Raw genomic sequence first — 24,503 nt, 5'->3', positions numbered from 1 at the left:
GACAGTTTCCCAAGCGGGCGGGAGGGGGCGGCGGGGGCGGAGCCGAGACCATCTAAGGAAAGGTGGGGGGGCGGTGGTTAGCGTTTCATCCGGGCATTCGCTAGATGCCGCCGCCGCCGCCGCCATCTTTGTTTTGTGCTGAAAGTCGCTATTGACGCCCGCGGACGGCCGGGCGAGGGGAAGTGGCAAGATGGCGGCTCCCAGGGCGGAGGCGTGGAGCCGCGCTCGCGGGGGCCGCGGGGTGGGGCCCGGCGGCGCCTGACCCGAGCGCGCCCGAGCGTGCCCGAGCGCGCGGTGGCCCCGACCCCCTGCCGCGAGTCGGTGCGGAGGGGGCTCCCCTAAGAGGCTTCGGCTCAGAGACGAAGCTGTGAGAGGGCGGGGGTGGGGACAGTGACGTTTTCAGACTCCACCCCCTCGCCCGACCGCCGCCATGTTTAGTTGTTACTTCTTCACACAAGATGGCGGCTCCCAGGGAGGAGGCATGAGCGCCCTGCCGTTACCGCTCCGCCTGCCGTACAGTTGCCACTTCGGTGCCTAACTCTGGGTCTTGGGAGCGGCTTCTGTGGGAAGGAGTCATAAGGAGGGAAGCGAGGATCGGACGCTGCCTTGCGTTGGGTTTGCAGTGGAAGAACAGACTCAGGAGGAAGAGAATAGGAGAGAAGGGGGAGCTATTCTCAAGATGGCGGCTCCCAGGGCGGCAGTCACAGCCTAAGCAGCAGAGCCGGTCACAAGAGAAAGGTGCGAGACTTCCCGAGCCGTACGGCGCGAGCCCTCGAGGGGCCCCCAAGAGTTGGAGCTCGTTTCCACGGCCTCCGATGTGCCTCCGTCCCTTAGGACGTTGAGGCTGTTACAGGAAAGACGGCTGCAGTTAGCATTGGGTGGGGAAGCGGGACGGTCTCAAGATGGCGGCTCCCACAATTGTGGTCTGAGCGCCGGCGGGGCTGGGACAACCGCGGCGCTTGTGGCTCCTTTCCACCCGCCCCGGAAGCCGGCCAGTGAAGAGGACTTGGGGGTGTGGGAACCGGGCCGGGGCTCCGCCATTTCCGGCGGGGGAGGGCTACGACTGAGGAAGGGAGGAGAGAGAGGCGGCTCAAGATGGCGGCTCCCAGGGCCTCCCGCCCGAGCCTTTAAGCGGGAGCGCCAGAACAAGTAGTCAGGGCGGCGAGTTGCGGCGGCCTCCAGCTTCTGAGGCCTAGTTGTTCCACAGTTTCGGGAGGCTCTTGAGGGGACGGGTGAGCGAGAAGAAGGGGAAGAGCTGAAGAGAAGGAGGGTAGTTAAGATGGCGGCCTCCATAGAGTCGCCTACCGCTGTGTGAGAAACCGCTTCTCCGTGAGAGCCGCCTGAGGCGAAAGGGGGTGTGTGTGAGAGGAATTGGGGGACTCCCTTCCCGCTTGGTGACTTTCTTTCACCGCGCCCTTTCCCAGAGCAATGGCTTCGGCCGTGTCGCCCGCCAACTCGCCAGCGGTGCTCCTGCAGCCCCGCTGGAAGCGAGTAGTTGGCTGGTCGGGTCCGGTACCGCGACCCCGCCACGGCCACCGCGCCGTGGCCATCAAGGAGCTCATCGTGGTGTTTGGCGGCGGCAACGAAGGGATAGTGGACGAACTGCACGTGTACAACACGGGTGAGTGCAAAGCCCGCTGGGTCCTCGGATCCTTCCCTCCTTCCATCTCCTCCCTCTCCCTCTTCTTCCCTCCCCCTCCCTCCTCCATCTCCTCCCTCCCCCTCCCTCCTCCATCTCCTCCCTCCCCCATCTCCTCCCTCCCCCTCCCTCCTCCATCTCCTCCCTCCCCCTCCCTCCTCCATCTCCTCCCTCCCTCTCCCTCCCCCTCCCGTCTCCTCTCTCCCTCCAGCTCCCTCATCCTCCTCCCCTCTCTCCTCTCTCGCCTCCCTCTCCCCCTCCCCCTCCTCATCCTCCCCCTCCTCCCTCCCCAGGATCTGCTTTCTCCTCCTTTCAGACCCTTTGCTCTGCCTGCTTCTCCGCTTCCCTCCCCCTTTCACCCCCATAACCCCGCCATTTTCCGGTGTTTGAGGGTTGCTTTGCGTTCTTTGAGGAGAACCCTCCAGACAATTGGAGAGGGGGGCAGGGGACATCAGAGACCCGCCGTTAGCCACCCCCTCCGCCAGGGCGGGCGGGTGGGCGGATGTGTCCCCTTGGCGCAGGGCAGGCTCCCACCGCCCTCCCTCCCGGGCTCACTCTCCTCCGTCTCTAGTGCCCATTCTGGAGAAACGACCATTGATTTCTCCATTGCAAATTGCATCTTCCGACTCTTGGAAAAGGGAGGGAAGTGCTCCTTCGGGGCGGCTTTACAGCCCTCCTTCCGTGTTGGGGGGGGGTGGTTTCTGCAGGAACCTTGGGGACCAGTGGGACAGGGGCCAAGGCTGCCTCCCCTTCTGGCCGTTACTTCTGCAGTATTGATCTCCAAGTTGTCAGTGTTCTTGGCCCGGGGCCCTCCGGTTAGGGGGCTGAATCCAGGTTCTCTCGCAGTGGGCTGAGGGGTCCCGGAATGCCTCCCCCAACAGCAGGCTGGGTAATGGGCTGGTGGGGTCCCGGTGAGGTCCCTGGCCCTCATCTTCCTCTCCCTCCTGGGAGGGGCATCTGGTTATTACTCCCTTGCCTGTTGTCCTCACTGGACCTTTAGGGCAGAAAGCCTTTTTTCTTGTCAGTTTTGTAGCACCCTTCTGGACAAACACCCACCTCGGTGTTTGCTCCGGGCACTTTCTGGTTTCCTCCACCGGCTTCGGCATGAGTTCCTTATTGAATGTTTCTTGCCCACCGGAAGGGTTAAACTTCCTCGTGACAGCAGTAGGTCTGGGCGAGTTTTGGGTGAGACCCGGGAAGACTGAAGCGGGGTGACTCATTGGGTGCCAGAGGAAAGCCTCCTCCTGTCACACATGCCGTCTTTCAAAGCTCCCCGCTCTTCAGTGCGGCCATGCCTTTGGGCCAGCCTCCGCTCTCCTTTCCCTTGCCATCCCACGGGGCAGCCTCCTTTTTGCCCCACATCTGTCCTCTCCTGGGACTTTGGCTAGCCAGGGTCCTCAAGCCTGGTTGTCCCCTCCAGGCCCCTAGGTTGAATCTGTACTGGGGCCCTATAGACGAGCCCCGGGCTGGCTTTACTTCTTGGGCCCTGCACCCACTGACCCCCAGTTGCCTTGGCCCCTGCAGTTTGGAAAGCCAGCAGATGGGGCGGCGGGAGGGAGAAGCCGTCTGGAGGGTATAGAGAGGGTGGGAGCTGGGCCCCTGGCCAGACGCTCACTCCCCAAGAGGACCTCTTGAGGCTGGCCGGTGGCTTCTCACCCTTTTAATTCCTGCTCTGTCGGCATCTGTTGCCCAGCAAGCACGGGACTTTTTCAGGGCTCAGGGTGGTTTGTAGTAGTTGGTGCCAGCTCAGGCAGCTGCAGTTTCAGGAATTAGCCCAGTAAGGTAAGGCCAAGGGGAAGGGATACAGCTGGTCTGTTTTTAGTTGCCACGGCCATGCCCAGCAACTCCTAAGCTCCTTGGACTGACTTTAGTGCAGGAAGGCTTGGGGCAGGCTCCTTGGCAGGAAAATGCAATTTTAAAAAGTAGGGCAGGGGCCTAATTACAATAGCTCCAAAGTCCACTCCTCACCACTTTCCTAGCTTCCTAGGGCCTCTGCATATTTACTCCCTTATTAAAAGGAACTTTGGCGTTACCCCAGAGCTCCATGGTATACAATGAGATGGCCAGCCTTCTGAGGGGTACCTTAAGAACTAAGGATATGGAGCCCCCCAGGTTAGCACTTCCATTGGGTGCCTTCTCAAGAAAGCAGCCAGCAGACCCCACTCCCTGCTTCTCACCGAGGTTTTATTTGTCACCTTGACGGAATGGGGCTTTGCCGGATATTTGATGTCTGCTCACACTTATTGTGTTTGTGGGTTCTGGTCTCTGTGGCTCTAGAATGGGCTTGGCGGGCTGGGTCGTGGGCACTAGAGGCAGGTGGCCAGTTCGATGCCCCTTTCCCACCAAGGGCAGCTTGAACGCCCAGCATCTTCAACAGGTGCCTCTGCTGCTTAGCTTTGCTTTGTTTTTTTTTTAACTTAATTTAATGGGGGTCAGCATATTCTCCATGTGTCTCTGCCTATCGCACTTTTCCTTCAGCAGGATTAGCCCTCAAAATTACTCGCCGCTTTTGGAGAGAAATCTGATCTGGAAGCATTCCATGTTGCTAAGATATAAAGCTCCATGGGGTGTGTTCAGGGGATGTGCGTGCATTTCACTCCCTCTTGGTTATCTTGGCCATCTAGGGATAGCAGTGGATTGGGGGGGAGTGCTCTGGAAGGGGGTTGTATTTGAAGGGGGGGGACATAAAAGCCTGTGGGCCCCCCTGGCAGCACACAGCGCTGGACTCAGCTGGCCTCTGGGAGGTCTTAGGTTTGCGGCTGTCCTTGTCCTCTGGGAATTGTATTTCACCGCGGCAAAGCAGCTTACCCAGAGGGCCAGAGCAGAAGGGTTCAGAGCGGGGCCCTGGGGCTGGGAGGAGCGGCCAGCACTTTCCAGGGCTAGGTTCTGGCCTTGCTGGTTTGCTAGCTTCCAGAGAATGGTACATACAGCTGGAAGGAACTTGGGAGACTATCGAGCGTAACTTCTTTGTTACAGATGAGGAGATCAGGGTCCAAGAGGGGAAGTGACAGGTCTGGGGTCTCCCAGCCAGCCTGTGGCAGTGCAAATGCAGACCAGCTCCCGTTTGAGTGAGCAGGCCGTGGTCCTTGAAGGAGGAAAGGCTTCCCTCTTTTCCCGTCCCGTACCTGACTGGTCACTGATTTGGCCTCATCTCAAATCTGACCCCTCTCTTCCAGATCCTCCCCATTTCTTGCTCACCTTTTGCAGCCACTTCCAACTTGACCTGGCTAGTTTTCTCACATCTTGGGCAGCCCATCCATTCCCACCCCCTACCGTGCAGTCACCCCTTCTCTGTGCTCCTGAGGGTGGGACTTGGCTTAACCAGGGCCTGCCACCCCCATCAGGCGAGAAGGACACACCCATCCTCCCACGGAATGGGAGTTGGGGCACAGAAACAGCCCTCTGTGTACCTCCCAGCCCCTGGCCCGGTTCCTACTACTCAGGAAATGCTCAGATGGGACAGATCAGACACAAAGGAAGGTTGTTCCCCGGTGCTGGCAGCTGGGGTGCCCCCTGTGTGGGCATCGACCTCTAAGGGATGACGGGATGACAGCAACTCAGATCCAGTTTGCCATGCATAGGAAGGGGTAGAAGAAGCAGGAAAAAGCAAATACACGCTGGCCTTTCTTCGGCTGCCTGGGGTGGGGGTGGCATGGGGAGACGGGGTCACCTGCCTGATCAGCCAGGCCTAGCCCATGCATGGACGTCCTCCTCTCCCCAGATGCACCTCCCAGCCAGCAGCCTGCCCAGAGAGTAGAGGCAAATCCAGAACGAGGGGCTTGGGAATTAAGTGGCCCCCACCTAGTGAGGCCAGGATAGTAGGCTAGGGGAGGGTCAGAGCAGCTGACTTGTTTGAGAGATCATTGTGGAGAAAGGGCCGCTTGCCTGTGCGACTTCAGGGCAGAGCCAGGACTCGAGGGTGAGGTGAAGAGAGGCAGATTCACCTCCATATGCAGGATATGGCCTGCCGTACCGTCATCTCTTGACAGTGGGGATGGGGTGAGAGGGTTGCTGCCCTGCCTGGGATGTGGTTCTAGAACCGGATTGTCTCCTTCAGGGGTCCCTCGTACCACCAGTCTGGTGATTGTAAGGTCTGGGGACATCCAAGGGCCATTTCTGGTTCTGGTATGCTGGTTCTATGCTTAGAGTATAACGGAAACGCCATAGGGGCAATCATTTTGCCCCTTTTGCCATGTAGCTTTGTCTCTGCCCAGATAGAGCCCCTCTAAGCCCTGGGTGATGGCCCCACAGCCAGCTGCATTAGCCACAGGGTGCACAGGTCAGAGAAGGTGGCTCACGGTTTCTCTGTTCAGCCTGGTAACCTGAACAGAACTCCTTCTGGGGTGGTTCGAGCCCATTTCCAGTGTGTGCAAGGTTGATTTGCTTCAGCCCTGAAAGATGGTGCTGTTCTCGGTTTGTTTTTGCACAAGGAAAGAGGAATGAGAACGAGGCAGAGTGCCTGGAGCCAGGCGTGCATATCGCGCCGTTCCTTTAGGAAAATTGGAGAGGAGGGGAGAGGAGGTTTGGTGCTTGGTGTCCCAGAGTTCCAATGACTCAGCTAAATGGCTGACGAAATGAACAGACTGTTGGAGGGAAACCCATTGAATTGGATAGCAGAGGGCCTGCTTTTCACTCTGCCAAGACAGTGGCTGTCAATAGGTGATGGTAAGCCTCTAAGCCAAGTCGCATGTGGGGCCACGGCAGGTGATAGCTAGGACCTGGGTTATCTAGCTAGCCTGCAGTGGCCACTGGTGGCCTCCTTTTCCCAAATTCATTCCTGGGCAAGAGGTAGTAGCCAGGGCTCAAGTTTGCAGCTGGCCTGCAGTTTGGGTTTTTAAGGAGAGGGTGGCGTGTTCTTGAAGGAACAGCTCTTCAAACACTATGTCCTGGGAGGGACGCCTCCCAAGAACATAATGCTTTCCCACGTGGCTGTCCCGGAGGTGCGCTGGTGCTGTGGGGGTGGAGGAAATCGAAAGCGAGGCTGCAGGCACCTGAACTGGAGACCAAGGGGAAGCGGAGGGCCACCGAGCAGGGCTAGGGGGGCGCAGTTCCAGCCAGAGGCTGGAGGTGGGGGGCAGCGCCCGGGTCCCGTGGTCAGGCAGGTGGGTTCCGATTCACCCTTTGTCTTTGTGGTTTCCCCATCGCAGCCCAGCTAGAGGTGATGTATCTCTGAGAACCTTCTGTGGCTGGCAGAGGCTGTGAAACCATCCCCCTAAGCTCACAGCTGCTGTTGTTGCCACCTCTGGCTTGCTAGAATGTTCTAGAACGACATGGCAGTAGTGGCAGGAAGGAGCAGTGAGAGCACCTAGGAAATAGAGACCAGACTGGGAGAGGTTGGAGCTGAGGTTGCTTCTTGTCCCTGAGGGTCTCTTCCATCCAGCTAGCCGGGATGGGGTTCCACACACTTCTCCCCTACCCCCGTGGCAAGAGCCCTTTGGGCCAGTTTCACGGTGCAAGGAGAACAATGTGGGTTCCCTGGAACGGGAGCACAGGCCACTGACAGGATACGTTGGGCATTAGAGGTTTGTTTCTGATGAGCCACTGGATAGTAGGGGAAGGAAGTCAGTGACCAAATTCCCAGAAGCTCATTAATTATCTTGGTCAGCAACTTCCTGCTTATTAAGATTACCTTGACGAGAAGCAGTGTGGTCAGAGTCTGCTTTGAGGTACCTCTTGGGAGTAGAGGGCTTTGGAAGATAGGGTTTGGCCTGAGCATCTGGGACTTTGACACCAAAAGGAGAAAGCCCATGTTGATGCCACCCCCTGAGAACCAGGGGCAGTGTCTCAGCCTCCACTCCTGCCACTTTTCTCTAGACAACCTTTTGGTGTCCAGTGGCTATGAGGGATGTTCAGGAGGGAGTGGGATGGTATGAGAAACCCCGGGGCCTCTGGCCCTAGGAGCCCCCAAGCACTTCTGACACCTACTTCTTTCTGTTTCCCAGCAACCAACCAGTGGTTCATCCCAGCCGTCCGAGGAGACATCCCCCCAGGCTGCGCAGCCTATGGCTTTGTGTGCGATGGAACTCGCTTATTAGTGTTTGGCGGAATGGTGGAGTACGGGAAATACAGCAACGACCTCTATGAACTTCAGGTAGCGGCCTGGCCTCCAGCCCCTAGGACCTGCTTTCTTCATGCCTTGATGGGGAAGGGATTGTCTGCTGCAGGGGTCAAAGCTGAGCGCTGGATTCCACTTCCCCCGAGCCCCGACTTGCACAAGGCTTCCTTGGCTGGGTGGCCCCTCTGCAGTCTTTAGGAGGGCAGCTTGGGATTCACCATCAGAATGAGGAGGGAGATAGGACGGTTGGGTGTTTGGCCAAGGCCACTCTGAACCCTGCCAGCCTCAGAGGAGAAAGAAAGGCCCAGGTGGGCCGGGACCTTGTCACTCCCCAAAGGTGCTTATTCATCTTCGTCTCGGACCATCTTATCCTGACCCAACAAAACAGCACCCATCCAGCTTTCTCAGCTGCCCAGGTCCTATGGTTGGTTCTTAATTTTGCAGGCAAGTCGTTGGGAGTGGAAGAGGCTCAAAGCAAAGACACCCAAAAATGGGCCCCCACCATGTCCTCGACTCGGGCATAGCTTCTCCCTTGTGGGCAACAAGTGCTACCTGTTTGGAGGTCTGGCCAATGATAGTGAGGACCCCAAGAATAACATTCCGCGGTGAGGTTTTTTCTATTCTCTCTGAAACCCCCACAAGCTCACTGACACCCCCTTGGCCCCAGCCTAGCCCCTCCCCACTCTGGGTTGCTCCCTCCTTCTCTGTGAAATGAGAGAGTCAAACTAGAGGAACGTTCTGGCTCTGAGACCTATGACCCCAGTACATTTTTGTGGGAGAGCAGGGACAGGCAGGAGGTAGAAAGCCACTTGGCTTCGGGAGGGGTATTTTCTAAGGCCCTTGGCTAAACGGGCCTTGCCACTCAAGGTGGTCCCGAGCCGATGCCCCCTCTTGCCCTAGGGAAGTCCTTATGTAACGCAAGCAGCACGAGTGGCCTGTCACGTCATCCCATTCCCTTGCTCCTCTCGGACTCGCCATCAGGACTTCTGCCTGTCCCTTTCTCATGGGTGAGGGTGGGAGAACTTTGAGTTTGCACAGCCTCCAGGGAGCCCAGCATTTACTGGTGGATACCCTGGAAAACATTCAGCAGGTGGGACCAGGGCATGCCACGACTGAGACTTTTTTACCAGGTACCTGAATGACTTATACATCCTGGAATTGCGACCAGGCTCTGGAGTGGTGGCCTGGGACATCCCTATCACTTATGGAGTCCTGCCCCCGCCCCGGGAGTCACACACTGCTGTTGTCTACACTGAGAAAGACAACAAGAAATCCAAGCTGGTGATCTACGGTGGGATGAGTGGCTGCAGGCTGGGGGACCTCTGGACCCTTGATATTGGTAAGAAGCTGGAAGCAAGACTGCTGGCTGGCTTCCGGGGTGGCCATCGCTGTAGGGGAGACGGGTCCAGCCCAGCAATGGAGGGAGAGAGTCCCTAGGTTTCAGGGCTGTTTGTCTTACCCCGAGCTCATAGCACTGCTTTTAAGCAGGAGCAAGGCTCAGTGGGCTGAGTTGTTTGCTTGGCTAGCTTATAGGAGCTCAAGGGGAGAAATTAATTCCTTTCTAGAATGAAATTTCCTAGATCTGGGAAGTAGTAGCCTCTGTTGACTCTCCTTTGGTCAGGCAGGGTCCAGAGTCATTCTTCCTGGCCTGGCTGTCACAGTGAATTTGGCTGTTGACGGAGCATCCTGCTTTCAGGGGCTAATTGGGCTGGTAACCAGGTGGTGGTCTGTCCGGAAGAGGCAAAAGCAGTTCAAGTCTTTAACCTGGAGCAGACTAAGGGGAGAAGACCACTGACAGCAAGTTTGCGGGGCTGTCCAGTGAGAGCCAGTAAATGGCGTTTATGTCATTACGTTAGAATTGGTGGCGGGGGTAGGGGGGTGTTTAGTTTAGCATGAGAGAAATTTCTGGGAGTGTTTCCTGAAACGCAGTCCATAGCTGCTTGAAATGGTATGGGGATGGATGTTTCATGGCTATTAGAAAAGGAAGTCAGCCCCAGGAGCCCATAAGCTCCCCCAGGCAGGGGTGCTGGCCATCTGTCCTCTGCTGTAAGCTCTGGGACCTGTGGGGGCTCAGCAGACATGAGAAGAAGTACTATAGGACCTGTAGTACTGTACATTTGAAAAGCGTGGGACCTGCCATCACCAGTAATAGTAAATAATGAAGGGACCCCCAAGGGCTATAGGGAGGGTTGGGATCGGGTTCTTGTGTGGGACTGGAACATGCCTTCCAGAGTTTCCCACATCCAGGGAGCTGTCCTCTGGGTCAGATGATGTGTCTCAGACCCAGCGTGAGTGACGTCCCTTCTCTTCCACCCGTCTTCACAGAGACCCTGACATGGAATAAGCCCAGCCTCAGTGGGGTGGCCCCGCTTCCTCGGAGTCTTCACTCAGCCACAACCATAGGAAACAAGTGAGTGCCTCTTTCCGCCCTAATCTTCCTCAGCCTCTGCTGTCCTGCCCCCAGAGGGTTCTCGCTCTGTTGGTTCCCATGGTCCCTAGGGCCTGGGTGGTCTGAGGCTCAGCAGGCCGATTTTCCATCTCCTTGATGACTGAGGGAGACTGCGAGAGGCCAGCCTCAGGGTGGAGGGGGATCTGCACAGGCCCGGGGCCTGTCCTTCCTGGGTCTGTGCGGCCCCGCCCTGCCCCGGGGACCATAGGCTATTCTAGATCCTCTCCACAGGCCACTGGGTTTCTGTACAACTCAAAGGTCCCAAGCGAGTATGAGAATAATGGGAGTGGAGGTGAACTTTTAGGGAGCCAAGCCCTGGCTTCTTGTGGCAGCCAGGCAGGAGAGGGCTGTGTCAGCCCAGGGTTGGGGATTGGTCTGGGAAACAATGTTCCTAAGAAGGCTCTGTGTGTCCTGGGGCAAGCTGAAGGACCGAGCGTGTTTAGGACTTTCTAGGTAGAAAAGGCAGCCTCCAGCTTGGCGCCTCTTCTGCAACCCTCATCTTCCTCCCAGAATGTATGTGTTTGGGGGCTGGGTGCCTCTCGTCATGGATGACGTCAAAGTGGCCACACACGAGAAGGAGTGGAAGTGCACCAACACCCTGGCTTGCCTCAACCTGGGTAAGGCGTCTTGCAGCTAGGAGCGGGCTTCCGAGGGCCCTGGCGATGCCAGCCCTCCACAGCCCTGAGAGCTGTTGGAGTGGGAAGAGAGAAGCTTCTTCCCCCGCAGAAGGAAGGGCTGGTGGCACGGTTCCCTCCAGAATCCCTGGAGTGTAGCAAGTGGGCAAAGCATTCTGAGGCAGAGTCCCCTTTTTCTTTCTTTGAACAAGCACCCCATGCACATGGTATATGGCCCAAGGGCACACAAGTCTGGACCACACAGAGCCCCGAGTTCCCCTTCCTGGGCGAGGCCGCCCCTTTTGGTGGGATCTTATCTGTACGTGCACACATCCACACCCAGCACACCCTCCGTCTACACACGTCGGCTACAGAGCCCTCTTTTTTTTTTTAAAGAAATGGGAAACTGCCATTCACAAGTCTGTCCCCACCTCTTTTAGTATGTCTGAAGATCATTCTGTTTCTCTGCGTGGCTAGCAGCCTTGTTTGTATCAGTCACTATAGTGGTATCGCGACTTGTGCACGCCACATGCCAGTGTATATCCCTGGCACCATTTTCACACATGTGTGAGTGTACTTGAAGGTTAAACACCTAGAAGTAGAATTGCTGTCGAGATACTGCCAAACTGCTCTCTCCCTAGAGGCCGTTGTCAGACTGTTTGCTCTTTGCCAGTCCTGATGGGTGAACAGTGGGGTTTCTGGAGAGTCTAAATTGGTGGTGCTTTTCTTCTCAGTGGAGTTGCTTCTTTCTTCCTATGTTTAGGATTCATTTTGAGTTTTCTGTAAATTGCATTCCCCTTTACCTGCCTATTTCTGCCGGTTGTTTCATTTGATGTGTTAAACTTTTGGCTGTGCATTTCAAGTATTCCAGTATGTCACATGAAATTTATATTTTTATTTTTTATGGTGCCTTTTTGCCATGCAGGATTTTAAGAGTTTCGTTTAGTAATCTTTTGTGACTTCCAGGTATTATTCCCCATCCCTGACAGCAAAAAGTTAAAAGGCGACTAAGAATAATGGGTCTCTTGCCATCCCTGGTAACCACCTCTTCCCACCCCACAGATTCTATGGCCTGGGAGACCATCCTGATGGACACACTGGAGGACAATATCCCCCGGGCTCGAGCCGGCCACTGTGCTGTGGCAATCAATACTCGCCTGTACATTTGGAGCGGGCGTGATGGCTACAGAAAAGCCTGGAACAACCAGGTCTGCTGCAAGGACCTCTGGTACCTTGAGACAGGTAAGACAAGCTAACATGAGGCCAGCAGCATGTGGACCACGCTCAGTGCTAAGCTTCAGAGCACTGTCCCCACCCCCAGCCTATCCCCTTCTCGCCCCCCATTCCCCCATCTTTTCTTGCAGAAAAGCCACCAGCCCCATCCCGGGTCCAGCTGGTCCGCGCCAACACCAACTCCCTGGAGGTGAGCTGGGGGGCAGTGGCAACAGCCGACAGTTACCTTCTGCAGCTCCAGAAATATGACATTCCTGCCACTGCTGCTACTGCCACCTCCCCCACACCCAACCCGGTCCCGTCTGTGCCTGCCAACCCTCCTAAGAGCCCCGCCCCTGCAGCGGCGGCCCCTGCCGTACAGCCACTGGCCCAAGTGGGCATCACGCTCCTGCCCCAGGCTGCTGCCGCCACGCCCCCCACCACCACCACCATCCAGGTCTTGCCGACAGTGCCTGGCAGTTCCATTTCTGTGCCCACCGCAGCTAGGACTCAAGGTAAGCCCAGTGGCCAGGTTGGGACCGAGGGCAGGGGCTGGGTGGGGGCGGGGCACCTGCTACTCTAGTTCACACCTTCCATCTCATTATGTGCCAAGGGGCGACAGACAACTTGGTCCCGCCAGGGGAGAAGCCGTCCCTTGGCGGGCAGAGAGAAGCCCCAGAGCCAAAGCGCAAGCCAGGCCACTTGTGGGCGGTGGGGCTGGGGAACCCGGGCTTTGTCGTGGGATGCTGTGCCAAAGGTGACTTGCCACCCCCTCTTGTGATCCCCCGGGGTTCTGTGCTGATGCCTAGCCCCTTCTTTTGTCAGGTGTCCCTGCTGTTCTCAAAGTGACTGGTCCTCAGGCTACTGCAGGAACCCCGTTGGTCACTATGCGACCTGCCAGCCAGGCTGGGAAAGCCCCCGTCACTGTGACCTCCCTGCCTGCGGGGGTGCGAATGGTTGTGCCAACCCAGAGTGCCCAGGGGACGGTGAGGAGCAGTCCGCCAGACTTGGTGGGATTGGAGGGGGTATAGTCTGGTGTAGAGAGAGCCTTGAAGGGGCTTTGACTCCCACCAACTCTGGGACCGGCTCATTTAACGGGGCCTTGGGCAAGTCACCTGGCTCCACAGCTTTCCCTTCGGTTAACGGCACCAGAGAGACCTAGCAGGCAGGGTTGTGGTGAAAAGCAAATAAGGTTATGCGTCCGTGTACCTGCCCTACCACCTAATCTTAAGGGCATTTGCAGTATAATCTTTTTTGAAAGCTGAGGGGAGAACCTAGCTCTCCGGGCCTTGGCTCAGTCCTCAGCAACAAAAAACTGGGTCTGGCTCCAAGGGTTTTCAAAAAGACCCAGGGTTTCTGGCAAAGGCCTGCCATGCCACCCTGGGTCTGGGTGCTGGGGGAGGTGAGCAGGGCCCGACAGTAGAGGCCAGGCAGGGAGCTGCTGCTGGGAGGAACACAGGGCGTCCGAGGCTCACCGGAGAAGGGCCGAGCGGCTCTGTGGGGTTTGGCGAGGCCCCTGGAGCAGAGATGTGGCGACCACTCAGTGGGGCTGACGCACCCTGGGCTCCTCCTGCAGGTGATTGGCAGCAGCCCTCAGATGAGTGGGATGGCTGCACTGGCGGCGGCGGCGGCAGCCACACAGAAGATCCCTCCTTCCTCAGCCCCCACGGTGCTGAGTGTGCCGGCGGGCACCACCATTGTCAAAACCGTGGCAGTGACACCCGGCGCCACCACACTCCCGGCTACAGTTAAGGTGGCCTCCTCTCCGGTCATGGTGAGCATCAGTGTCCGGGGACTACTTTGGGGGCTTCTGGGCTCAGCTCACTGTCTTCAGATGATGGCGCTTACTCCTCCTGGGCTCTGGACCACCAAGCGGAGGCTATTGGTGTTTGCCCCTGGCTGGGGACTAAGCCAGTGGCTATAGGTGTATGGAAGCCTCAGGCCAGGGTTTGGAGTTCAGTCCGTCCTCCATGCTGGTAGACAAGAGGTAAACTGAGCCCTGCCAGCCTGACCTGATGTGGGGTGGGGCTGTGGGGCCCCCCCGTGCGCTGAGGTGCAGGGCGGAGGGCAGTTTTTCTTTCCACCTTGCCCATTGCCTGCATCTGCCCCTCCAGGTGAGCAACCCAGCCACACGCATGCTCAAGACCGCGGCTGCCCAGGTGGGCACGTCTGTCTCCTCAGCTGCCAACACATCCACGCGTCCCATCATCACGGTGCACAAGTCGGGGACGGTGACGGTTGCCCAGCAGGCCCAGGTGGTGACCACCGTGGTGGGCGGAGTCACCAAGACCATCACCCTGGTGAAGAGCCCCATCTCGGTCCCGGGAGGCAGCGCTCTGGTGAGTGGCTGGTGCCGCTTTGCCCAGTTTGGTGCTACCAGGCAGGGGGTCTGCCTGCTGGGGGCCACTTGCCCAGAGAACACCGGCTGGGCTCACGCCCTTGTCAGCTCTCCTGATGGGCTCCTCGTTCTGTCCTTCCTTTTTTAGATTTCCAATCTTGGCAAAGTGATGTCAGTGGTGCAGACCAAACCAGTTCAGACCTCAGCAGTCACGGGCCAGGCTTCAACGGGCCCCGTGACTCAGATAATCCAGGTGAGCGCGTGCTCCCCTCCGCCCAGGAAGTCCCCCCGCTCAGTCCCGTCACCCACAGGACACAGTGTACCTTGCACTACTTGGGCCACCAGTGGAGACTAGCCAGAGCCCATTTCCCCTACCAGACACTGATGCGTCCCTCCTTCCTCCATCTGCTTTCTCCTCGCAGACGAAAGGTCCCCTGCCCGCCGGAACCATCCTGAAGCTGGTGACCTCAGCAGATGGCAAGCCCACCACTATCATCACCACCACGCAGGCCAGTGGGGCGGGGACCAAGCCTACCATCCTGGGCATCAGCAGCGTCTCCCCCAGCACCACCAAACCCGGCACCACCACCATCATCAAGACCATCCCCATGTCGGCCATCATCACCCAGGCGGGTGCTACGGGTGAGGGCTTCAGGCCGGGTGTGGCTCTGGCTGCTCGTGCTGTTTGGCGAGGCCTTCAAGGGCTTTGCTGGCGAAATGACCACGTGACGAGGGCAGCACAAGAGCCTGGGTGACGATGTGCATTTTGGGTTTGGGTTGGCTTTTCCTTTTCTCCACCCTCCTCTCCTTGCTCTTGTTAAAAGACTTTTCTGGAAATGGCAGGGGCATGACTCAAATGGGTAAATTCATTTTACTTTAGGGGGGCGTCAGGGAAGGAGGGGACTGGGGGGCCCGGGATGCTGACCTGGGCCGAGGGGAGTTGTTAGAGAGCTGTAGGCTCCTGCCATGAGGCCTGATTTCCCAGGCCAGGAGCTAAGCTGTACCCTCTGTGCCTCCACCCAGGTGTAACCAGCAGTCCTGGTATCAAGTCACCCATCACCATTATTACCACCAAGGTCATGACTTCAGGAACTGGGGCCCCTGCCAAGATCATCACCGCTGTCCCCAAAATTGCCACTGGCCACGGGCAGCAAGGAGTGACTCAGGTGAGGCACCTGACCTCACCCCAGTGTGCTTTCAGTGCCCCACAACATAGCTTCCAGGACCCAACAAGCCACGTGTGTGCTCTGGAGGGGCCTGGGAGGGGGGTGGTGCCAGGCCCAGCCGGCCTCTGAGTGCCATAGGTGGGTGCCACCTTCTGGTATTCCAGGTGGTGCTGAAGGGGGCCCCCGGGCAGCCAGGTACCATCCTCCGCACTGTGCCCATGGGGGGTGTTCGCTTGGTCACCCCCGTCACCGTCTCTGCCGTCAAGCCAGCTGTCACCACGTTGGTTGTGAAGGGTACCACAGGTACGTGAACCCCCGCGGTGGCTGGGTTCCAGATCCTGACCGCTTGCCTCCCTGGAGTGAGGCTGGTGTTGGGGTGGAGGGCGGAGGGCTCGCGTGCCCAGAGCATTCTGTGTCAGATGTGTGTGCTCCTGAGGTGCCCTCTGAGGCCCCCAGGCCCCTGTGATCCAGCCCCTGGTTCTGGCAGCAGCCAGGTGGAAAGCTGCTGGGCATTGGGCACATGGGGCTTGACTACCTCTGCCGCCTTCCCTCTAGGCGTCACAACCCTGGGCACTGTGACTGGGACTGTTTCCACCAGCCTCGCTGGAGCAGGGGGGCACAGCACTAGCGCCTCCCTGGCCACACCTATCACCACCCTGGGGACCATTGCCACCCTCTCCAGCCAAGTGATCAACCCCACTGCCATCACTGTCTCGGCCGCCCAGACCACGCTGACCGCAGCTGGCGGGCTCACCACCCCCACCATCACCATGCAGGTGGGGCTGCCCTGCCCCCCCACCTCGGCTCGTGCGGGCGGGCAGAGCCCCAAGCCCCTGGGGTGGAGGGCGGGGGGTGGCCCAGATGCAGTGCGGCTCAGGCCCCACGTGGACGTTCCCTTCCAGACCTGGCAGCCAGTAGTGTCTGATACCCGTCGTGTCCACGTGCCGCATTTTAGCCTTTCTGCTTTGAGGACACTAGATTTTTTCTCTTTCGTGTAATGTTACCGAGATTACAGCAGTCCATCCTGGCATGCATCTAGCGTTTTTCTTCTCATGTAGTTTCTCAGGCTTGATTCCCAAAAGGGGTCAAATGTGTGTTCCTGGTCTCTGTACTTTGGGGGGGGAATTCCATTCCTGGAGAGGGGTTTTGGACTCAGTCTAGGCCCCTCTTTCTCCCTTTCTGCCTCCTCACTGCCTTCCCGGTCATGGCTGCCCATAAGGCAGAGTGGTTGAGCCAGAGCTTCCTTCTCTGGTCTCCGATGGAGCCAGGGTCTAGGGGTCAGAAGGTGCACGGCTGCTATCTGCCTGGGGCTGTCACTTTATGAACTGAGGAGGCTGTCATGGCGGGCATGGGCAAGACTTCAGGATGGTGACGGGATGGACAGAAGAACACTTTCTAATCTTTGCCCGCCTGGCATCTCCCCCAGCCTGTCTCCCAGCCTACCCAGGTGACTCTGATCACGGCGCCGAGTGGGGTGGAGGCCCAGCCTGTGCACGATCTCCCTGTGTCCATTCTGGCCTCGCCCACGACGGAACAGCCCACAGCCACAGTCACAATTGCCGACTCGGGCCAGGGTGACGGGCAGCCCGGCACCGTAACGCTGGTCTGCTCCAACCCACCCTGCGAGACCCACGAGACGGGCACCACCAACACGGCCACCACCACCGTCGTGGCCAATCTGGGCGGGCACCCTCAGCCCACCCAAGTCCAGTTTGTGTGTGACAGATCGGAGGCAGCTGCCTCTCTTGTGAGCTCCACGGTGGGGCAGCAGAATGGCAGCGTGGTTCGGGTCTGCTCCAACCCACCCTGCGAGACTCACGAGACAGGCACCACCAACACGGCCACCACCGCCATGTCCAACATGGCCGGCCAGACCGTCTGCTCCAACCCACCATGCGAGACCCACGAAACAGGTACCACCAGCACCGCCACCACCGCCATGTCCCACATGGGCACTGGCCCACCAGTGCCTGCCAGCCAGCAGCATGAGAGCCGCCACCGGTGCGCTGCAGCCAGCACCCCTGCCATGGTTCGGGTCAAGACCCCATGTCAAACCCACCAGACCAGCTCTACCAGCACCACCATGACTGTGATGGCTGGAGGGCTGCCGTGCTTGGCCACCCCCCTCATTGAGCCAGACCCGGCTTTGGAGGCCGGCGGCAGCTATGCCATTCTGGGTGGGAAGGTGGGGCCGAGTGGCCCTGGCAGCAAGGACAACCCCGTTGTCGGCCTTGGCCAGCTGGTACCCCTGGGGCGGCCACTGGAGACACACCATACCCATGCAACCGTGGCCAGCTCCACTGTGGGCACAGGAGAGCCTGGCGAGGTGTGGGGGGGGGCCAGGCCCGTGTGTGAGAGTCACGAGGCCAGCTTGACGAGCACTGCTGTGACAGCGATGGCCCTGGAGGTGCTGCTCTGCCCCTCGGCCCCCGTGACCCAGGTCTGCTCCAACCCGCCCTGTGAGACCCACGAGACAGGTACCACCCACACGGCCACCACCTCGCCCGCCGGCAGCATGCAGCGGGTCTGCTCCAACCCTCCCTGTGAGACCCATGAGACCGGCACCACCCACACGGCCACCACTGCCACCTCAAATGTGGGTGCAGGCCAGCCCGAGAGCGGCCAGCAGGGCCCCACCAGCCGGCCCTGTGAGACCCAGCAGACCACCTCCACCGGCACCACCATGACTGTCAGTGTGGGTGCCTTGCTTCCCGACGACAGCACCTCCCGCAGGGCCCTGGGGGCTGGCTTGGATGTGGCAGCCCCAGGCACCGTTGCTGCCCAGGCCAGCCCGGCCTTGCTGGCTCCCTTCCCAACCCAGCGGGTCTGCTCCAACCCTCCCTGTGAGACCCACGAGACAGGCACCACCCACACGGCCACTACTGTCACCTCAAACATGAGCTCAAACCAAGGTGAGTAGCTGGCCTGGGGCTTGTGGTCTTCCTTGCCCCTAGAAGAGTCAGGGGGCCCAGGGAGGAGACTCATCACGATTCCCAGCCTGGTGACTCTTGTGAAGGTAGCCTGGCAAGCGACATGTAACTTGACCTACAGATGAAGGAAAAGATAGCAAGAGATTTACCTACAACCTCCCTGTTAGAATCTATGGGTCTCAGCTTTTCATTGGGTGTGGGGGCACGGGATCCCCTTTGAGCATCCTGGAACCCCCCGAGGCTAAAGTGAAGTGTAGGACACGGGCCCAGTTAGACCCCACTGCTGCTGGGTGCCAGGGTGACCCCCTGCCATCCATTGGCTTCCCACAGAGCCCCCACCAGCCGCCAGCGATCAGGGAGAGGCCCAGAGCACCCAGGGAGACAACGGGAACATCCCTAGTTCCAGTGCTGTGACGACGACCGTGTCCTCCACGCTGACGCGAGCAGTGACCACCGTGACCCAGTCCACGCCAGTGCCAGGCCCCTCTGTCCCGGTGAGCGCCCTGAGGGCCACCTCTGCCCTCCTGCCCAATCTGCCTTTGGGCCCAGGCCCAAGCTCAGATGGCTCTTCCAGCGCCAGTCACTAGGTGTCACTGTTGCACCGAGTTTGGTGCCTGCTCTTCTACCTCTTCCAGACCATAAAAGGGCAATCTCGGCATGCAGGTCTGGGCAGGAAGGAGGCAGACATCCGCTGCTCTCTGCCTGCGCTTGCATCTCTGCATGGCAGCATGGAGAGCCCGTGTTTTGGGAACAGGGGTGGTGATGGGAATGGCATCCTCAGCGGGCCATGTGCACTGGGACCATCTCCTGGCTGGCATTCTAGGGCCTCTTGGTCCAGACCAGGAGTCCGGGCTGAGACTGGTTCCACTTGACCAGTGGGTCTAAAAGGTCTCTCCTCTTTCCACCTCCCCTGTATCGCACCTCACCACTCGGTGACATGCTGGGACACCCTGGCCATTTGATTACAAAGGCCCTTTGAGAATGGAAACTTAGGACCACAGAGAAAGAAGACAGCTGTCCTGCTTGAGGCTCTCCTGCCTGGCTTTGGCTTCCCTCATCTCCCCTCTGATGGAGGCTTCTCTTCCTTTCTAGAAGATCTTATAAATGACTGAGACTACTCCAGTCTCAGTCCCTGTCCCAGCCACTATAATGGTGACCATAGTCAGCACTGAAACTTCTGACATCTTCTTCTCTGCTGTTGACACCCTGCAGCCCCCAGAGGAGCTCCAGGTCTCACCCGGGCCTCGCCAGCAGCTGCCCCCACGGCAGCTCCTGCAGTCCACCTCTGCGCCTCTGCTGGGGGAGCCCACTGAGGTCCTTTCAACCTCCCAGGCCCCTGAGCTCCAGGCAGCTGTGGATCTGAGCAGCACCGGGGACCCGTCTTCAGGCCAGGAACCCACCAGCTCGGCAGTAGTGGCCACCGTGGTGGTCCAGCCACCCCCACCCCCGCAGGCTGAGGTTGAGCAGTTATCGCTGCCACAGGAGCTGATGGCTGAGGCCCAGGCGGGCACTGCCACCCTCATGGTAACGGGGCTCACCCCTGAGGAGCTGGCGGTGACTGCTGCGGCTGAGGCAGCCGCCCAGGCTGCAGCTACAGAGGAAGCCCAGGCACTGGCCATCCAGGCCGTGCTCCAGGCTGCCCAGCAAGCTGTCATGGGTAGGTGAGGGGGCAGGCCCTTCTCTGGTTGAGGCCAGAGATGCACCCTGAGGGGGCAACAGAGAGCACAGGCCTTTTAGCTTTCCTTGTTGCCAGTGCCCCAGGACAAGGGCCAAAGTGATAGGGAGGGGGGCCACAAGTTGGATGTGGCGGGGAGTGGGTGGGCAGAGGGCTCTATGTGTAGGCGGGTGAGGTTTTGTGCCCCGAAGAGACCGGGCCCTTGGCCTGTGCTTCCCGCTCTGGTGGGGTGTGGTCCAAGGAAAACTGATGAGATTAAAGGAGGTTTTCGGGCTGGGCTTTAAAGTATTCTCTGCCAGACACTTTCGTTTCTGTCTACAAGGACTGGGCCCTACATCCCAGGTGGGAGGATCGTGGCCGAGGGAAGATGCTGCTCTCCTGCCATCAGATGTTCCTCTTGAGTCGTCTTTCTTTCACTTTGGAGCAGGCACTGGGGAGCCCATGGACACGTCCGAAGCGGCAGCCACTGTGACCCAGGCAGAGCTGGGTCACCTGTCGGCCGAGGGCCAGGAGGGCCAGCCCACCACAATCCCCATCGTGCTGACCCAGCAGGAGCTGGCTGCCCTGGTTCAGCAGCAGCAGCAGCTGCAAGAGGCTCAGGCCCAGGCTCAAGCTCAGGCCCAGCACCACCATCTCCCCACCGAGGCCCTGGCTCCTGCCGACAGCCTCAACGACCCGACCATCGAGGGCAACTGCCTCAATGAGCTGCCCGGCGCCGTCCCCACCACCGTGGCCCTGCTGCCCTCCACAGCTACAGAGAGTAAGCAGGAACCTCACCCTCTCCTCTGCCACTGGGGGCTGGGCCTCTGAGCCAGCTGCAGTCCAGATCTCAGGTGCAGGTGGCAGCCTGACACCTCATCTTGTTGGCACCGGAAGCCAAGTCTCACTCCTATGCCTTGTTCCTTTCCAGGTTTGGCTCCATCTAACACGTTTGTGGCCCCCCAGCCGGTGGTGGTTGCCAGCCCAGCGAAGTTGCAGGCTGCAGCCACCCTGACAGAAGTAGCCAATGGCATCGAGTCCATAGGGGTGGTGAGTTGGGTGGACTGGGGCCGCGTCAGGGGCTGTCCTGGGGTGCCCAGGACTGAGGCCGCATCTCGCCTTCCCATTTTCTGTCTTGCAGAAGCCTGACCTGCCACCCCCACCCAGCAAAGCCCCTGTGAAGAAGGAGAACCAGTGGTTTGACGTGGGCGTCATCAAGGGCACCAACGTAATGGTGACACACTATTTCCTGCCACCAGATGATGCCGCCCAATCTGACGTAAGTGCCCCTCGGGAAGCAACGCCCTCTGCCAGGGATTCTGGCCAGAAGGCAAGTGAGTACAGAGGCAGCCTGGCTGCTGCGCCCTGCCCACAAGGCTGTGCCAAAGGGAGGTGAGTGGGGGTTCATGGAAAGAAGGCTCTGAAGTGCCCCAGCATGTCTCCTGTCTCTGGGTGGACTCAAGTGAACAGGAAACCTGGTGTCAGTCTTGCTGCTGTGTACTGCATCTTTCCGGGCACCTGGAAGTAGCAGGGGGAAAAGCTGGTCAGGAAGGAGCCACAGTAGGCCCATCCTCTGGCCACCATCACTGACAGCCTACTCCCTCCGCTCCTGTAGTCACCAAGGACCTCCGGATCCCCCAGAGGAAACTACTTTTCCGGGCCCAGAGCCATCCCCAGAGCTACCTTCTGGACAGCGGGGTTCACATCATTTATTCCCCTCTTCCCCCTCTGTTTTTCCTTTGCTGCTTCCGGATTCTTCCTTAGGATGACTCCGGGACTGTCCCAGACTACAACCAGCTGAAGAAGCAAGAGCTGCAGCCGGGCACAGCCTATAAGTTCCGCGTGGCTGGAATCAATGCCTGTGGCCGGGGACCCTTCAGTGAGATTTCAGCCTTTAAGACGTGCCTGCCTGGCTTCCCAGGGGCGCCTTGTGCCATCAAAATCAGCAAAGTAAGTGATGCCCTGGGCTGCTGACCTTCCCCAATTAGAACAGAGCCAGTCAGGGGGTTCTGGAAGGTTGAGATGCAGGCCACGACGTCTGGGGCCGGGTGGGGGAAAGCAGGTTGAAGTGGCCACTGCCTGGGTTCTGGTCCTGCCTCTGTCACCAGTAGCCAGAGTGACTGAGGGTTAATCCCTCCCTGTCCCCTCACCTCTTTCTCCCTGTATGAACCATAGCAGCTAGGCTTTAGCAAGCGTCTGCTGTGTGCCAGGCAAAGCTATTGTATAAGCCGTTTCATTTTCCTCGCACAGCCCCAGGAGGCCCAGGTCCTGTTAGCTGTTTTTCAGATGAGGAAGTCAGGGTTAAATGACAAGTCACCCATTAGGTGGCAGAGCTGGTATGGGAAAGTCATGTTTTGAGTGCAGTTTGTTTTTTCCATGACATTACATTGCCTTCAGATCATTCCTCGTATATATTCTCTAAGCTGTGACATTGGAGCTAAGTGATTCATGTGGTAGGTGACCCTTATAGCATGGAGCCTGGAACCGCCAAGTGTTCCGGCCTCCCTTTATCCTCCTGGGGAAAGGCAGGGTGGACTAAGGTCCCAGAGGCTGAAGAAAGCCTGGCCTGATCTTCTGACCTTTACTTCTAGAGTCCAGACGGGGCCCACCTCACCTGGGAGCCACCCTCTGTGACCTCCGGCAAGATCATTGAGTACTCGGTCTACCTGGCCATCCAGAGCTCGCAGGCGGGCAATGAGCCCAAGAGCTCAACCCCAGCCCAGCTGGCCTTCATGCGGGTGTACTGTGGGCCCAGTCCCTCCTGCCTAGTGCAGTCGTCCAGCCTGTCCAACGCCCACATCGACTACACCACCAAACCCGCCATCATTTTCCGCATCGCAGCCCGCAACGAGAAGGGCTACGGCCCTGCCACACAAGTCAGGTGGCTGCAAGGTGGGTGTTGTCGACAGGGCTCCTTGGGCATCATCTACGGAAGTTTGGGGGTGCCACACACTGGACAGGCAGCCCTGGGCCGATCCCTGGAAGCTTTAAGCTCTGGCGAGTGCCGATGGGCCTCCCCTGAGGAAGTGCCACTTGAGCCAAGGTTGGTGGCAAGGGAAAGGTGGGGGTAAAGGCGCCAGGGCAGGGAAGCCCACCCTTGCCAGTGCATGGACAGACAGCTCTGCTTCTGCTCCCAGTACAGACAAGCAGGGTTGGTGTTCAGGGGGTGTGGGGGTTGCCAGAGAGAGGGCTCAGAAAGGTGAAGACCAGGCCAGCTTGGGGCGGGCGTGAGGGAGCGTGAGGTTTTGGCTGGTCCTCAACCTAGGACTCTTTTCACCTGAGCCATCAACAGGCTGGTTTTCCATGGTGGGGGATGCAAATATGTTACCTCCCCATGTCCACGTGGCAACTGGGCAGGCGGCTGTAGGAACAGATGCCTTCCTTCTGCCTACTCACGTCTCCACTTTTCATTTCAGAGACCAGTAAAGACAGCTCCGGCACCAAGCCGGCTAGCAAGCGGCCCATGTCCTCTCCTGAAATGTAAGTAAGAAGCCCTGTTGCGGAGTCTCCCGAGGCTGGGGTTGGTAGGCTCTTAGGAGGAGGGGACAGTGGAAGTAGTAGGGGGAGCTTAACTGAGCTGGCGAGGCCTGGCTGACACTCGTCTTCTCTCTTCCCTCTACCCCTGAAGGAAATCTGCTCCAAAGAAATCGAAGGCAGATGGTCAGTGAGCGGAGGACAGCAACACCTGGACTCCTCTCCAGCCCCTCCCCCTGCCCCCCTTTCTGCTTCAGGAACACCACCTGCCAAGGCCTGCCCCTTCCCCCCACCTGTCTGCACTTCTTCTCACGAGCCGCTGGCCCATGGTCATTCTCTCTCGTTGTCTCTGTTTTTAAAGCAAAGCCAATTTAAAGAAAGCACATTTTACCACTGCTGTTGGAAGGGGAAAAAGGCAAATGTAAAAGTGTGGTGACCCGTCAAGAGAGTGCCCCTCCCCCGGGGTTCAGCAGGAGCCACCCACACCCTGCCCACGTTCCCACATACAAGGGAGAGCAATTGGCACGTGAAAAATAAAAGGAGGGGGAGGAAAAGGGAAAAAAACCCACAACCCCTCCCATAAAACCTGCTACCCTTTCATTGTCCAGTACCTTGGCCTGACCCTGGTAGCAGAGGCAGAGCAGGGGGCAGGCCTGGGGAGGAGAAGAGGTGCCACCACGCTCTCGCTGTCGGCCCTCCCCTGCTCCGAGGCCCAGCGCCCTGTGCTGGCGTCTGGCCGGTTTGATTTCACGTTCTTATCTTTTATTTTTTCGTTGTTTTCAGCCCCTTAACATCCCTCCCTTAGGCTTGGCCAACCCCGTCTCCGGCCCGGGAATTCCACAGGAAGCTTAGGCAGTTTTCTCTGAGCCCTTTGTCCTCCCACCTCCTCTCCCCCTTCCCTGCTCCTTTCCTGTGAGAAAGAAAAAAAGAGACATAGAGGGGGAGTGGGGAAAGGAGTCCGTTGGCTGGCCT

At 58.7% G+C, this 24,503-nt stretch overlaps 1 protein-coding gene across 3 annotated transcripts; it reads left to right on the top strand.

Annotated features, from left to right (window-relative positions):
• Positions 1-369: 369 nt before the first annotated feature.
• On the top strand, positions 370-24,120 carry HCFC1 (host cell factor C1). 3 transcript variants are annotated; one of them, XM_077145546.1, is made up of 27 exons: positions 370-738; positions 1,425-1,621; positions 7,582-7,730; positions 8,139-8,299; positions 8,825-9,033; positions 10,020-10,104; positions 10,654-10,760; positions 11,820-11,999; positions 12,122-12,484; positions 12,795-12,955; positions 13,546-13,743; positions 14,084-14,308; positions 14,456-14,560; positions 14,730-14,949; positions 15,331-15,473; positions 15,638-15,776; positions 16,029-16,249; positions 16,900-18,385; positions 18,734-18,897; positions 19,616-20,060; positions 20,506-20,838; positions 20,989-21,107; positions 21,199-21,336; positions 21,822-22,007; positions 22,649-22,949; positions 23,474-23,537; positions 23,686-24,120. In XM_077145546.1, exons 2-27 carry the CDS (start codon positions 1,429-1,431, stop codon positions 23,723-23,725), a joined length of 6,135 nt encoding a protein of 2,044 aa, XP_077001661.1. In that variant the 5' UTR covers positions 370-738; positions 1,425-1,428; the 3' UTR covers positions 23,726-24,120. The 3 variants fall into 3 exon arrangements, with proteins under 3 accessions (XP_077001661.1, XP_077001658.1, XP_077001660.1); XM_077145543.1 differs by having other exon boundaries at positions 20,503-20,838; XM_077145545.1 differs by lacking the exon at positions 370-738 and adding an exon at positions 749-1,232 and having other exon boundaries at positions 20,503-20,838.
• Positions 24,121-24,503: the final 383 nt, after the last annotated feature.

This window comes from Tamandua tetradactyla, chromosome X (genome assembly GCF_023851605.1).
Source record: "Tamandua tetradactyla isolate mTamTet1 chromosome X, mTamTet1.pri, whole genome shotgun sequence".
NCBI classification, from domain to species: domain Eukaryota; kingdom Metazoa; phylum Chordata; class Mammalia; order Pilosa; family Myrmecophagidae; genus Tamandua; species Tamandua tetradactyla.
Note: the sequence above shows the minus strand (reverse complement) of the source record. Positions and strands in the feature narration are given on the sequence as shown.

Excerpts from the sequence above, each read along its gene's own strand:
- HCFC1 (XM_077145543.1), top strand. The coding sequence starts at position 1,429 with ATGGCTTCGGCCGTGTCGCCCGCCAACTCGCCAGCGGTGCTCCTGCAG. Across the intron at positions 20,839-20,988 it reads GCCCTCCACAGCTACAGAGA|GTTTGGCTCCATCTAACACG; the intron begins GTAAGCAGGAAC and ends GTTCCTTTCCAG. Across the intron at positions 22,950-23,473 it reads ACAAGTCAGGTGGCTGCAAG|AGACCAGTAAAGACAGCTCC; the intron begins GTGGGTGTTGTC and ends TTTTCATTTCAG.